The 15767-nt window shown below is 44.8% G+C and overlaps 2 protein-coding genes across 2 annotated transcripts in view; both read right to left on the bottom strand.

Annotated features, from left to right (window-relative positions):
* The window catches only part of LOC146184282 (GDP-fucose protein O-fucosyltransferase 1-like), a 137259-nt gene that overhangs the window by 11608 nt on the left and 109884 nt on the right, over window positions 1–15767 (bottom strand). The window lies entirely within an intron of this gene.
* The window catches only part of LOC146184284 (GDP-fucose protein O-fucosyltransferase 1-like), a 28902-nt gene that overhangs the window by 11608 nt on the left and 1527 nt on the right, over window positions 1–15767 (bottom strand). The window contains exons 2-6 of the mRNA XM_084608527.1: window positions 13634–13695; window positions 13044–13268; window positions 8602–8733; window positions 5307–5408; window positions 3437–3680 (exon numbers count right to left, since the gene is read on the bottom strand). Of these exons, the coding sequence (XP_084464653.1) occupies window positions 3465–3680; window positions 5307–5408; window positions 8602–8733; window positions 13044–13268; window positions 13634–13695 (737 nt within the window). The 3' untranslated portion in view covers window positions 3437–3464. The remainder of the gene's footprint in view (window positions 1–3436; window positions 3681–5306; window positions 5409–8601; window positions 8734–13043; window positions 13269–13633; window positions 13696–15767) is intronic.

The following is a 15767-nucleotide window of genomic DNA, read 5'->3' as shown; positions in this document are numbered from 1 at the left end:
AGTAGCCCCTGCACTTTGGCCCTCATTCTATTGCGTCCAACATGCATGCAAAAATGAGCACGAGAATGCCGTATGTATCGCTTAATGAAGACACTTTTTTCAAGAAAAACTGACATAAGTTCGCGGGAAGGATTCATTACGTGGGGAATAAAGTTGACAGACCTTTTCATGAGAGTCAAAATTTCATACACGTCTTAGCATCGCTGCTTTTAGCCTCGTTCATTTCAAAAGGCAGCTGTTATCAAGCGTTCAAATGATTTCATGACAGTGGACAGCGCCCGCCTCAGTCGCAGCGTTATAAAGCAAACACACTGATCACCAGGCTTGCACAACTGAGTGCACCGTGCAAGCCACCATCAGCACTCCTGTCAAGGATGTGCAGCATCTTGGCACTCTGCACAAGTTCGCCTGGCAAATCGCCTTCATCCCACCCCCACCAACTGCAGCAACCAACGACAAAAGATGACTGCACCATGATTTTATAGCTGAGCGGCATCTTGGCATGCTACGAAGAAATGTGCTAGGGGGCGTGACGACGAAAGCATGGAACTGAGAGATGTGCTGCTCATTGGCAGTCATTCAACAGTCAGCAATGGGGAGCTCCGATCGTTATCGCGCCTGTCACAGCACGCATGCCTGAAGATGTGTGAGCGCCACTGTTCCATGGAACTCAGGTTCGGGGAGGTCTTGGCCATCGCTGGCTTCAGGGGTCGTACTTCAATTTGACCCTATCCGAATTAACTGGTGCAAGCCCGTCCACATCCGAATTAAAAAGCGTCAGACACCACAGACTTACATGGGAATCAGCTGGGATCATTCTCCTAGCTCAAGTTATCCGAATATCTGAGCTAACAGGTTTAAAATCGAGAGTCTAGTGTAGTAAGCCACAACAGTGGGCTACAGCCCATATCAATGTCTCTAGACTGTCAAAGGAGCATGCAGCCACAACTTTGTTTCAGTTTAATTCTTGCCAAAGTGCTTAAACTACCTTTTAGGTCCAAATGGTATAGCAGTTCCACCATTGCACACACATGTCCATAAGAACACCATAAAGGACGTGCATAAAGCTTCCATTTGGTGAGCAAATAATCTAAATTTATTACTATTTGGCTTGCATTTGATTCAAGAAATTCGCATTCAAAAATTTTCAATCGCATATTCAAAACTTTCTAAATATTTGGCAGTGACCAATTAAGCGCTCATCGCATGAGGCGACAATTCGCTGCGACATGCCGCGCGACGGGCTGAGGTCTGCCAAAGCATTGCTGCTCGTCGCTCAGTTTCTGAGTTTTTAGAAAACTTCGCGTGCCGCCCGGAAGTGACTCGCGAAGCAGCCAATCGCAGAAGGCTTTGGGGCGCTCAACTTCCGTTCTGGCTTTTTTTTTTTTTTTTTTTTTTTGCTTTTGCGTGTGAAGTTTGTTTTCCTAGTCCGGTTTGGCCGAAGAACCTGCTGCCTGCACGCGCACATTTCGTCTGATCTGTGTATATATAAAAACATCGAGACAGTTCAGTACAAGCTTGGAAAGGTAGTAAAAAAAAAAGGCTAGTGTGGCTAGATAAATAACTTTCGAAAGGAGCAGGAGAAAGTCGCTGCTTGCAATGCAAGCCGGCATTGCAGTGTAGTAGCGCACCGCTTCGCTGCCACACTTTAAAATGCGATGCGTTACAGGAAATTTCATCAGTTTTATCGTACTTCATGCTGTTTAGTGTTAGAAATGGGATATAAAGTAATTGCACTCCCCTTGACCGAATGATGAAGCGGCGGTGACAGAGCAACGTTGAATAAGTGCCTCTGTCGCTGAGCCCCGTCGCTCCATGCGATACGCACTAGCGGCAACGACAGGCGTTGGCGGCGGCGTCGCGCGACGGATCGCTAAGGGTTGTCGCCTCATGCGGTTACTGCTTTACTGCCAACTTTCATAAATCTGAACTTGGCAAAACCACAATATCTAGACAAATTATTCCAAGAGAGATTTTAGAGTGCTAAGGAAGCAGTACAGGGCTGTCCTCTCCACTTTCTTTTCTGTCGTTTACTGCGTGGAACAATTACATTCAGACAAGTCATGCAAAGTTGTGCTAGTGAGCGCTACCGATACAACACTTGAAAACGAGATGGCCAACCACCCACATCACACCCCCGCAATATGAAAGCAAGCATTTTCCTTTTTAGACATGAGCTCTACTGCTAGCATTCTTCAAGGTTGTGTTATGCCGCAACTTGATGTTGTGGCGCCAGTATGCTGTGCACTGGGAGATTAGAGTTAACTCAACACACCTGCACATCGCCGCTGGTGTCTGCAAATGCCATAAATGCTCTCTTTCTCTTTCTCCTTGCCATTGCATGTTGTGTGCCATGGTTTCCAGTAGAGCCGCATGATATCACGTGAATAAGCTCTATAAACAGTTGCGTTTATCGCTCATCAGTCATAGCCAACTATTGCAACATTGCTGAAACAGTTTATGCCATCGTGATAAGCAGTGTGCGTGCCATGAACAGATAGTTTCAATGAGCTTACACTCCATATTCATCACCGAACTGGCGTCATGTCTTTTTTTTTTTTTTTTTTTTATTCTATAACACTCTTCATGCTTAATGCCCACAGCCACGCCACTCGTCCTCTTGCCTTCATAACCCTCCTAGCATGACCTCCGCCATCACGTTTTCGTCAACTGTGATATGTGTAAAAGCCAACTTGCGGGATTTCTAATGGGGCCCTGAAAGGGGCCCGAGTGGAGGTGTCATGGGCAGGCAAAGCAATCATGTAAATATCCTGCGTATTGTGTGGTGCATTGTAGCACCACGCAGTAAGATGCAGTCATGTTCCTGTCATAATTTTTTTTTATGCAGTGCTCAGTAAAGTCTGGTTTGTTTAATTTTAGGTCACTAAAACCACATGTTATTAAAAAAAAATAACAGCAACAAAATTTCCTCACTTACTGCTTCCTAATATGGGTGGTTTGTGGGGTTTAATGTCCCAAAGCAACTCAGGGCTATGAGAGACGGCGTAGTGGAGGGCTCCGAAAATTTCGGCCACCTGGGGTTCTGACATCGCACAGCACACGAGCGCCTTGCTTTTCGCCTCCAGCGAAATGCGGCCACCAAGGCCGGAATTCGATCCCGCATTCTTGGGAACAGCAGTCTAGCACCGTAACCACTGCGCCACCCCGGCGGGGCTATTGCGTCATAATATATTTTTACTATTGAACAGACAGACATATGACTCGTATTCAAAAATTTCAGCATTCACATACCCTTAGTATGAATGCATAATGCTGCAATATGTCCCAACAGGTTCAGTTTTAGCAGTGGCCTTCGAACATAGCAGGGCTGACAATGCCCAGTCATCCTACACCACCACCACTGTTAGGACACCACAGTGGCATAAACTCTCTTCGGCACACAACCGGTCATACTCCCAGAAAAAGCAGAACGAACCTTATTGCTTGCCAAGCTGGTGGTGCCATCATAGCTCCTGGTGGATGCGCTCACTGGCACTCATGCCTCCGTCCCCAGCCAGGGGCTGGAATGCCCAGAAGGAGGAAGGCAGACCGTGGACGTCACGATGGCGCTTCACAAAGGCCGTGAAGGATGACACGCAGTTGCCAACAAAATGGTTAGCCAGGCCAAGGATGGCCAGGTCCACGTGTGGGTCACTCGGCTCACGCTGCACAGCCACCGCCTGCATGAACACAAGTGTCAGATGACGTCGTGTACAGAGCCGCTAGATTTCTCTTCTTGTTGGGTGTCTCAGTTGCACATACTGCCTCAGCAGCGTCAAGAAAGTCACAAGCCATTATGCAAACAATGTTCTGTTTTCAGACGCAGGCAGACTCACCAAAGTAAGCTCGCAGGTGATAGGAGGATAAAAGGAGAGCCAGAAAGGAGGATGTCGGCAATCAACCATGCTATAAGGTTCACAGTCCACAGAGTGAGAGCAGCTTACTGAACGCCCTCGACACGTGGAAATTATGAGTAAAGATTTGGTAAAACTGCTATTTCATTCCCACGCTTCATACAGGTAACAGGTGTGAAATAGATTTCAATGGCGCAATGGCAGCTTTGGCCAAAGAGTGCCATGACCAAGGGTAGTTTTCTTAACCTAAGGTGGGGTCAGAGACCCATTTTCCAAGCATTTCACACCACAGAAGCCAAGCACCAGGCCAAGAGGACTTGTTGCACCCATTGTGCCAATAGTGGTTACCCAGTGGCTCTGGGGAATCAACCTCACACCTTTTACATGCCAGGCAACCACCAAATACTTTCCGTAACTTCCAAAGCCAGAATATGTGCGTCATCCAGCCTCTTATCTCTTCGACAACAAAGGAACTCAAGTTCTTACATGGCATATTCTAACTAGTTGGCCATTCATCCTTTTTGTTTCTTGGTTGTTAGGTCTTGTCTTATCTTAGATATGTTGATCCCTTCTACTATTTTTACCACAAAAGCATATGCAATGCATACAAGAAAACTTGTTAATGTCTGAATTGATTCATGCAATAAATGCAGCTAAAATTTAACACCTGTGCGTTATCCTTATTATCTGCATTCATACATATTTTTCCCTTTTTTTAAAATTACAATGCCCTAGGTTAAAAGTCACATTTTAAGAGGTTGCGATATGCCATACTACCACACAGCTAAAATGGGAACAATGCTTGGTTGCATCTAATTGGCTACAGTCTGCCAAAAAGTCTGCTGGCTGCCACGTGAAGACAGCCTAACTCCCTAGAGTGGAGTCATAATAATGTCTAATGGCCCTAAAGTGGAGTCATAACATCCCTAGAGTGGATTCATAATTTGCCGTGCCAACACCTGCGGCCATTCATTTAGGCAAAGTCGAAGTCATCACACCTTTCCAAATTGCCTACTTCCGCCAAGGTTATTGAGTGCATTGTTTCATATCTCTGGGGAACAGCGACAGTGCTTTGCTGGCTAGGTTGAGTCCTTCTTCAAACCACTGCTATCAAGCAGCCACCAGTGGGGGGCGACCGCCCCCGACGAGAAGAGTAGAGCGTGCGCACACCACAAATACACACAACTGCTTCCTTTTCCGCATCAATTCATATGTAGAGATGTGTCAGAAGCAATCAATCCGAGTTAGCTGGTCCCAGCAGAAAGTCTCACAAAAGACGTCAAAGTCAATACTTAAAAAAAACAAAACATACTTCTGTCACGCAGTTTAACACAGTGTGCACATTGAATGCACTAGAAAAACTGACTGCCACACGATCACTACCATTTCTTATGAGCTAAAAGACCCAGTGTAACTAACCAGACAACCGTGCAAGTGTTTCAACGTGCTCACCTGCAGAGGCTCAAGGGCACGGTTCAGCTGGTCCAGCATAGCGTCATTATCTGTAGCCACAAACACCGAGCGTCCTCGCAGAGCCCGAACAACACGCACCACCTGAAATGCAAGGAATTAAGGACATTATGAGGCAATGATTCAGGAGGAGAAAATACACAGCAGCCGGCAGCAAACAGTGATATGCCTCACTGCAATCTCCAGTGTTCAGAACACTCCCTGTGTACAGACCTGAACAAAAGTTGTGCATATATCCCCCACTATAAACTGAACATTACGTCTGCTGCGCCTGGTGTTGAAACAGCTGCAGCCATGCGAGTCTCCACCTGGAAACGTGGCAGTGATGCAGCCTAGTCAAAGCTCATACGCAGATAATCACGGCTCCAAACAGTACATTTAAGGGGTGTGTGTGTGAATACTCAAATAACTGAATATGAATCGAATAACAAGTGTTCAAATTATTTTTCGAATATTTGATATATTTTGTGACTTGTTATTTCACAAAATCAGATAACTGCAACAAGAAATGCGGTCCCGGCCAACACCCGTGTAAATTTGTGCCATTGGACGCTCATTAACTCAGACAGGGGGTCACACTGAGGCCCACGAAGTCAGCAATCATCCAAGCAGACTTCCCTGAACATGAGCTGTGACATGAACTGCTTGGCACAGTAGTGGTGTGTGGTTTCGCTTCTCTTAAATTCAGACCATCCCACCACTGCCGTCAGAAGCATGCATCGACTAGTCACGATTTTTTTAACCGGTCTTTTAGTTCTATCTTGAGATTGTACCAGGTTGTTTTGACAACTACGGCCATTCCCCTCTCCTAAATGTAAGCGCTTCCTCTGAAAAATGCTTCAAGTAGGCTGGTCCATCGCATTTTTAGGATGCTTTACCGCATGTGCGGGAAGCATCCTCAGAACGTGGCGTCAGTTGCGAAGAGGCACCACTGCTACTGTGCCATACTACAAAAAGTGACATGGCGGCACTGCTGATTCTGGTTGAAATTCACGATAGTGTGCGCAGAAAGCAAAACACTTAAAGAAATCGCGAAATTTCATCGTTTTCACTTAGTTTTCATCTCAAATGAGTAGGCATCTATATTTCACGCATTCATTACATCAAATTATTGTGATGCAAACGGTTTTCTGCAGCTATTTAGGGGCACTCAATAATTAGAACTTCAGGAATTTTTCTTCATCCCTTGAAGAACGAATGAAGGTACAGTAAACCCTCGTTAACACGAACTCGCATATCTCGACAAATCAGTTAAGTCAAATTTTTCACGCCGGGCCTTCACCTCCCATAGGTGCTATGTATTAGCTCCCGTTTATCTCGAAGCATTTTTAGGGCTTAATGCGGATATCTTGAAATTTTAACCGGAAGAACTAAAGGCAACCGTCATTACTGAAAGGTGATAGGGGCTCCGAGCGAGCGTTCTGTTCCTATACTAAGTGCTGAACGCAGTCACGTTCGAAGAGCGACTACAAAATTCCCGCAAACGCAGTCATTTTTTGCCTTGGGAGCAGTCACGTGAGCGCCGCTCGCGCGCGTGGGGGCTGATGGGTTTTATTGAGCAGTCGGTTCAGCCAGTTCAGTGTGGTTCGGTCAGTTGCCCTTCGCACGTGCAGAGCGGCAAGAGCGATTTAGTGATTGTGTGGTCCTGTTTCGTCGCACTATGTGCACAAAGCGTTGATTAATTTTTGTTGTGGATGTGGTGTCCGCAATGCTTACTTCGCAACAAAGTTGAATGCAGCAGCGGCGACCAACGGCTTATGCGATGCGTTCAGCAGCCCGAGAACGCTTTTGTCGGGCTGAATGCCAACGCGAAGGGGGCAAAGCATTACCCCCCCAGTTCTGCCTTCTAAAATAATGAAATTCAGTTTTTCCTGAGAATTCTTTTGCGTTTATTACAAAAGCTTCCCTTGTGCAGTGGAGCGTCGACGGGCGCGACGGGCCGAGGGCCGCCAAAGCATTTTCGCTCGTCGCTGTCGCACTCAGGTTCTGCGTTTTTAGAAAATTTCGCGTCTCACCCAGAAGCAGCTCGCGAGGCAGCCAATCACAGAAGTCTTTGGGCTACTGAATTTCCGTCCTGCTTTTATTTTTATTTTTTTTTTTTTTTTGCAAGCGAAGTTTGTTTTCATAGTCCGGTTTGAGCGAAGAACCTGTAGACGCTCACTCTGTCTGATCCGTGCATATATGGGCACATTGAGACAATTCAGTAAAAGCTTGGTAGGGTAGTGAAGGAAAATAAAAAGGCTAGTGTGGCTAGATATTGTTAATTTTCAAAAGGAGCAAGAGAAAGGTACTGCTTGCAATGCAAGTATGCATCTGTAACAGCACACCGCTGCGCTGCGACCTTTTTATTTTTTTTTTAGACGCAATGCCTAAAAGATTTCATCAGTGTTATTGTATTTCAAGCTGTGCAGTCTTAGAAATGGGATATAGCATAACTGTACTCTCCGTGACCGAACGATGATGGGGCGGTAACAAAGCAACGATGAGAACGTGCCTCTGTCACAGAGTCCCGTAGCTCCGTGCAATGTGCACCAGCGGCAACGACAGGCGCTGGCGGTTGCAGCGCACAACGGATCACCAGTGGTTGTCGCCAGAAATTTTTGGCATTTTGCTCTACTCGAAACTCCGCTTATATCGAAATTTTTCCCGGATTCTACAACTTTGAGTTAACGAGGGTTTACTGTACCATGAAGGCGCTGCGTATGTTTGGCTTTGCTGAACAAAGTTCGATATTCGAACTCTTCGATATTTAGCCTTTTTTTATTCTTGATTCAATCAGATATTTGATTAAATCATTACTATTCGACATTCCCATACACTTCTAGTATATATTACAAAACTAAACAGCCCCTATCAAAAAGCAAGTCAGCACATACATGAACTCTGTACCGCATATGCAGCAAGGATTACACGATTTAATCAAGGATGAATTGTGCACAACCCTGTTCTTGTTGGGGTGATAATGCAGCAGCTCCCTTAGGTTTTGCACCTGTTCGGCCATTCCCTTTTTTGCAGCCGGTTAAGTGCAGTGCACAAGCATGCTCGTCACTCTAAACAGTATAAAAGGTTTCTTCCTTTTTCAACAAAATATCTAAACATCAGAACTGTGCCAGTATCCCAACTGCCTCCCATCAACTAGACCCTCTTTCGTGGTAGAGTGAGTATCTATATGACAGAGGAAGAATGTCTCGTAGCTAGAGCTTAAGTCACATGCCCAAACTGTATCATTTCAATCATTGCAGAAATCATAACAAAAGAGAGTGATGAGGGCAAATACCTGTTGTGTGACAACCTCAGCAGTGGGTAGGCAGGCCAGTGCAGGCAGCGGACCCCGTTCTCCCATGTAGCCCACGCACTGTGGTGCCGAGAAGAGCAGCGGACTTGCATCAAGGTGCTCACAGGCACGAACCTGTTGAATACAGATGCAGAGACGTGCACACCTTTTTAACTAGTGCATGTATTAGTGTCACAATGCATTAAAAAATTTAAGAACACAGCTTAGCTAGAAACTGTGCACCAATCGCTGCATGCCATAGCATCACTGAAACAGCAGAATATAACCCATGTCACAAGAATGCGAATGTAAGGTCAAACACACGCGATCGGCTTACAAGTGTCCAAATAAGGAAGGACTGAGAACAACTACATGAAAGCTGGAATAACAAGAACATTGGTTCATTTGCCAGCCAAGTATTTGCAGCTCATTTTACCAGAAACTCCACCCCACTGAACAAGAAGCTCCACTTCATTTTTGATCGGATTACTGCCACCATGCTGGCATGTGTGGCCAGCAGAGTTGTTCTTGATTGTACAAAAGCCGCTGCTGCTGCTTTTTTTTTTTTTTTTTTTTTTTTTTTTTTTCCACTGTGAAATTGTGTTTACGTTTTCTTGCTTCAGCAGTCAGCCTCCTGACAAGGTCACCAATATTGCATTATTGCCATGATTACATGATTACTAGACAGCCGTAAATGGGAGTGCTGTTTCCACACGACACTGCTTCACACTACTTCCCAGCAGCGTTATGGAAAATGGCACCACCAGATCACATGCTTCATGTCACATTTCATGGCATCTTCACATGGCTAGAGTGGCCAGTGGGCAATGCGCACCATTGTCAACTGGCTGTAAACAGTCCAACCCTCGCGTATCGGTCTCACAGCACCGATAGCTGTGTAAATCAAACTATGTCACAAAGTACAGCCAGCACTCGAGTGACATTTCATGCGATGCAAGTGTGCAGGGCTGGCTTCAAAGCTTTGCTTTTTGTCATTCGTTTTTTTTTTTATTGTGCCTAGCAGCTTAAAGCACAGCGCTAATCTACAAAAATTGTATAGGAGATGAAAGCGGTCATCTCGTAGCACAAGCATGAAGCAGCTCTGTCCATTCTGAGATCCTCTCAAGATGCGTCTCCGCAAGTCATCATGGTACAGTGGCTGAAAATGATTGCAGCATTGGAACCTGTTCACCTTCTTCGCCGATCTATTCATCGCCACTTGTTGACTGTGCCATGGCCCAATGCCAGACGCGCCACGTCGCGCTGCACCATCTTGTTTTCTAACTCAATAGCACGTAGTGGCCGTGCCAGCGACAGCACCTATTGACTGGTGCCAAAGTACTGCTTTCATGCAAGGCCTAACAAGCATTACCACACATACTGACTGTTGATTCCATAAAAAAAATAACCAATTTAACTGATGTGACTACTGCAAAATGCTGAAACCAATACACGCCGCCTATTACCTGTGATGGCTGGCTGAGAGATCAGGTACAAGAATATTCAAAAGTAATGAGTACTTCCAATAATTTAAAGGTTTGGTGCGAATGTAACGGCGAGTCATAATACTATTTCGAATGTTCGGACACCTCGAAGCTGCGCCATACAAGGTGAAAAAATTGTCATGAATGCCTGTCCTTTCTGGTTCAAGGTGGTGCCATTTCAGCCAATTTAATGCCTTTGGTGCAGCATGATGCAGAAAATTGCATTGGTATCAAAATGGTGAAATTGGTGCAGCTGTCTCGCCCCTGGGAAAGTGAGCTAACAAAATTATGCATGCAATCTCAAAGCCCACACACTAAAGTTGAATAAAACAGACAGTAGCCCAAAGCTGATTTAACTGAAAACTTGAGGTGGCAGCTACAACATTAAGGTTCTGAAAAACGTGTGCAGCAGTGCTCCAATATATGAATTAAATTACTAAGGAAGTTTTCCTTTACAGCCCTGTAAAGCCCTTTATCTCCTTCCCTACCGTGGAAAAAGTTGCTGCATTTTGCTGGATTTCATTCAACTTTTTCACTCCAATAACTATGAGGTTTGAAATTTAATGCAGTAAAGATGAATGAAGCCAAACACACCTTTTAATAATAAAAATTTTGTAAACATATGCATGCTTTATCAGAAAATTTGATTAGCAAAATCGAGGTTGTAGCTAAAATATGAAAAAAAAAATTAGAAACATTAAAATATACAAATTGTCTGCTGAATACTTGAAGAAAAAAAAAATCAAATCATAATCTCCCCCCCCCCCCCCCCCCCCCCCATACAGTTTTCGGCTAGAAAATAACCTCTTTAGGTCTTACAATGAGAAAACAGTCAACTCAAATTACGCGGAAATCGTACAAATGATACAAGTAGCATCAACATGGTTAACACCTTATTCAAAATGGTTGCTGAGCTGAGCAAAATGCGCCCAAATTAGAAAATGCCCAAAACACTGACACTGATGTTTTCGACTAGTTTCTTGGCTTTTCTTTGCCCTATGAACTAAAGTTCGATCCTGAGTCACTTATACTTAAACCGTTGACAAAATCAACCACGGACGCGGCAGACTCATGTATTTTGCTGCATTTCAGTATGCATGTCTTCCCACAGGATGTAGCCATTCTCAACATCTACATGCCACTTTTTCTCAAGTGGTTCAAAAATCATACTATGAGGGAAAAAAAGTCAAAACTGAACTGCAGTTTTCTAGCTTCAAGGATCAGTCCTAACCACTGGGCCCCTGCGGCACAGCACAGTACAAGATGGGCTAACCAAGTTAACCCATAACTATGTCTCAACACCTCTGGTGTCTGATAGAGAGGCAGGCTGCTTCTCAGGCAGCACACAACAAAAAATAGCCCATATCGTGACAAGCATAACTTGGAGCTAACTACTTGCTAGTTTTGGCGCTCAGCTGCTGGCCGCAAGGTCACAGGTTTGATCCAGTCCACAGCGGCCATATTTCTATGAAGGTGAAATGTAAAAATGCCCATGCGCCGAGTGATGCCACCACACTTTAAAGAACGCCTGGTGGCCCAAATAAATGTGGACACCTTCACCATGATGTCAGTCACAGCTCATGCGTCAATTCAGGTCTTTAAGCTCCACAAGTTAGGCCACGACAGTTTTAAAGAGCGGCAGCAAATTAAAGTTACAGCAGCGCAGGGTCTTGCATAAGTCCCGTCCTTTTAATATGGTTTGGCTCTGCCCAAACCATTTACTACAGTTAAACCTGGTTATAATGAAATTATAAAATGTCCGCGATTTTTCGTTACATGCAGTTTGCGCATGAAGACCGAAAAGGACAATGTAGAACGAAAACCAGATTAAGAATTGATGCAAGGGAAACCACCTTGAAGGCGTTTACAGTAAATCAGAATTATTTGAAGTCATAGAAGCCGATGATTCGCGATCGCACTGATAGCGCGGCGCGACTGCGGCGGCAGCCTCCACCTCTTCTGCAGCTCGCGCGATGGTCTACGAGGGAGCAGGGAAGGGGGGTGGAGGAGGATTCCTTCCTCCATGGATGAATCACTCTGGGGGAAAGCGGGCATGTTGGCACCGCCGCTGCCGGCCCTATGGAGGTAGGGGTGGCTGGCTCACAATGCCCCGTGTGGCAGCGACAGATGCGCGCTGCTCGCCCTGTGTCTTTTTTTTATTTTTTGCAGCTTTTAAGCATGAACTATGGTAGTGCCATGTTCCGACAGCGAAAGCAGCAGAGACTGCTGCGTCTGCCACGGAGATGTGGCGTCGGCACTGAAACACGGCGCACTGAATCTGCTGCGGTCCCTCGTTACTATAGTAGGCGTTCCTTTCACTTCCGCAATTTATCGCCCTGAAACTTGCGGGGTTCTGCCAAATTTCCACTAACTAAGCACTAGTTAAGAGACAGTTGGCACCGCGAGTTTGTTATATCAAGGTCAATCGCCGCGACCTGTTCGTTACATTCACTTCAATAGGGGCAGTGTTGGGGAATTGATAAAATTTGTAATATCGAGGAATTCGCTACATGGAGGTTCGTTACATAGAGGTTTAACTGTATAACCATATGTCCAAAAGCAACATCGGTTATGAGAGGTGCCTAAGTTGGACTTCGCATAACTTCAACCACCTGGAGTTTTGTAATGTGCACCTACAACGCACAGTACACATTCATCTTGCATTACGCCTACATCAAAATGAGGCTGCTGCAGTCGAGGTCAAAGCTGCATTTCAGGCACAGCAATCGAGTGCCTTAACCAGTGATCATCAATGGTAGGGCAGCGTTACGATCTGCCGCTGCTTTCTATCCAAACTAGACACCTCTTGGTACCCTAGAATACATATCACAGCATTAGTAAAGAAATTTAAGAATGCATTCAGATACAGATGCATGCGTGTAAAATGATATCCGAAACTACACCCAGCCACACATTGTGTTAAAAGCAAAAGTCCACATGCAACAGCAGTAGCGTACTGACCCAGTCGATACCATTGCGAAGGTGGATGCCAATAAAGGGCACACGCAGGCTGGTGCGAATAAAGTGCCGTGCCTTGTTGAGGACTGCATCGCTCCATACCAGGTACGACTGCAATGCCAGGTTTTCCTGCTGCACCGGGAAGGTGGCTGGAGCACCCACAAACGCCAACACTGGGTACTTGTCGCTTGGGTACCTGGGACGTGAGGAAAGAGTACACTCTGACAGCTGAAACGAAGGTCAGCTCACACGTCTTTTTTGCCATTCTCGTTCTGGCAAAGCACCAAAGGCTTCGCATATCTGCCCAATTAGAAGGAGCTCTCAGAAGGCAACCTAGAATCTGCCGCAAAGGCCTCCAAATGTCCTTTTTGTTCTTAACTTCTGTTTTTCTCTGCAGTTTTTCTCTTCACAGGTGGAGTTCGATACCCATAGGCAAAAGCAGATGGCTCGTAGAATTGATTTACCAACCAACTTTACCTAGCAGCCTTGGTTAATGAGGTGCACGAGAAACAATTCAATTGAAAGCATCGATCACCGGTTATCGATCTGAATAAGAGTGGTAACGAAAGAGTTAAAATAACTGCATAGCCCACATTCAAACTGTCAACCTTGACAAGATGGATCTTGTCTAATGAGCTGCATCTGCTGCAAAAACCTGCATTATAGCCAAATGGTGAAGTATTTTAAAAGAGGAAGAGGATATATACAAAAAAAGTTATAATGAAGTCACTCTTCAGAGAACATGTATTTTTGCATCCTGATTCCAAATATGTCATGCAATTTTATGCAAAGCGAGTCTTTGGGCACTTATGAAATATCGTATACAACTTCTTACTTAGAGTTATTCTTTTTTGCTGCACAAAATTTTCTAAAATGAATGCCATTGATTCCTCTTGACATCAAGGTATGCAATAAAGGAAAAAAGAATAAACAGCTACAGTTGCCTTTGCAGTCACTGCATCTTTCTTACCAGTCTCGCGTAGCATGCTTTAAGCCAGCAAATGTGACTTCTCTATTCTGTCCAGCTGGTCATGCCTTCTGAGGAAGTTCTGCTCTCCAATGGCTAAGTAAGCATAAATTCACTGTTGATCATCAATCATTGCTTACCACTTATGACAAAGCCAATAGAAGTTCCCTGCAATTACAGTACATCATGAGGATTAGAGAAAATCCCTTGGTGAAACGTTTGATGAAAAACGTGGCCCAATGCCCTTCATACATGCTAATTTCCATACAACGTGATTAAGAGCAAAGCATTACACCATCTGGAAGGAAGCCACATTTTCACATGCCTGCATACATGCAAGAGACCAATAACATAAGGGAATAAGGCACACATAAACTGACTGTAGGCTCCCAATTATCTCAGTCCGTTTTCACCAGTCAGAGCAGTTGCCACTTGGCTTCACTTCAAATATGACACATTCTCCAGCCATGTCTTGAAAGTTTCGTGAACTGGGGCACACAAAACACACACATTCCACCAAAAAGAAAAGATAGTTAAACAGGTTACCAGTACGTTTTCACAGGGAATGAAAGTTCTGATTAAGAAACATTAAAACACGAACACCTGTCCCCCAACAAACACAAATGAACAGGCAGAGCTATCAAAGCTAATCGATAAGCATAAGATAACCAACTAGAGGAAATATAGTATGTAGAGAACTGAGCATGCTCCAAAAAAGCTATCATGGCTGAAAAGGGTTCAAGACATGGGCAAAAATCAGATGTTGGTGCTCAGAGACAAGAAGGGCAATGTTACTACCAATATGGAGAGGGCAGTCAAAGCAGTCGAAGAGCTCTACACAGGTCTATATAGTAGCCAAAGTAATCAGGAGGAATATAGAGAGAGGCAGTATTGCAAAGGAATTGGATGTTGCGCACCTGACGAAAGGAGATCTAAGGAATGCCTTAAACGAAATGCAAAGGTGGAAAGCAGCTGCTGAGGATCACATGGTTGCAGATCTGTTGAAAGATGCTCGGAGATATTGCTAGAAAAACTGGCTACTCCTATGATGGATTTTTTTTTTTTTTGGCACAAGGGCAGTTCTGACCAGAGAGCACTTATGATGGAGAGCATTTTTTCTTTACACAAACTGGGGTCAGAGAGCCACTTCCCAAGTAGGTATTTCACCCCGGAGCCTCCCAGCTCTGGGCAACACTGCGCAACACTTGAGCAACACTGAGAATTGAGCCTTATGCCTCTCGCATGCGAGGTGGGTGCTTGACCCACTAAGCCACCGTTGCGGTCGTCAACAATACATGTACGAGGCTGTGCAGCTTTCCCCTCAATCATAGAAGGACAAAGTATATTCCTTAACATGTCTGCATCAAGCATTTTAATACAGCAGAATCTCATTAACTTAAGCTCACTTTATTCAAACTGATGATTTCATAAAAAGATAAGCAGGCAAACATTGCTCTCCTGCTTTCTTCAAAACAGTCTTTGCAACCAAAAGCAAACAAAGCTAGGCTCGAGCCAGAACCACGCAAAATAAAAAAAAAGCCTGACCTGGAAAGAAATGTGTGAGTTATCAGAAGGTCAGGCTGTACAGAGAGAGAGGAAGAGAGAAAAAATAAAAGCTTTTGCCGAAAAAAATAAATAAATAAAAACTTTCTAAGCAGTGAAGCTTTGAGAGGAGACCACATTGAGCAAAAAGCCACCAGCACGTGATGCACACACAGTCGAGGCACACTGGAAGAATAACACTTGTGAGGAGACCTGAG

The sequence above is a fragment of the Amblyomma maculatum genome, chromosome 7 (assembly GCF_055883805.1).
Source record: "Amblyomma maculatum isolate TAMU_Amacu chromosome 7, ASM5588380v1, whole genome shotgun sequence".
In the NCBI taxonomy this organism is placed as follows: Eukaryota; Metazoa; Arthropoda; class Arachnida; order Ixodida; family Ixodidae; genus Amblyomma; species Amblyomma maculatum.
Note: the sequence above shows the minus strand (reverse complement) of the source record. Positions and strands in the feature narration are given on the sequence as shown.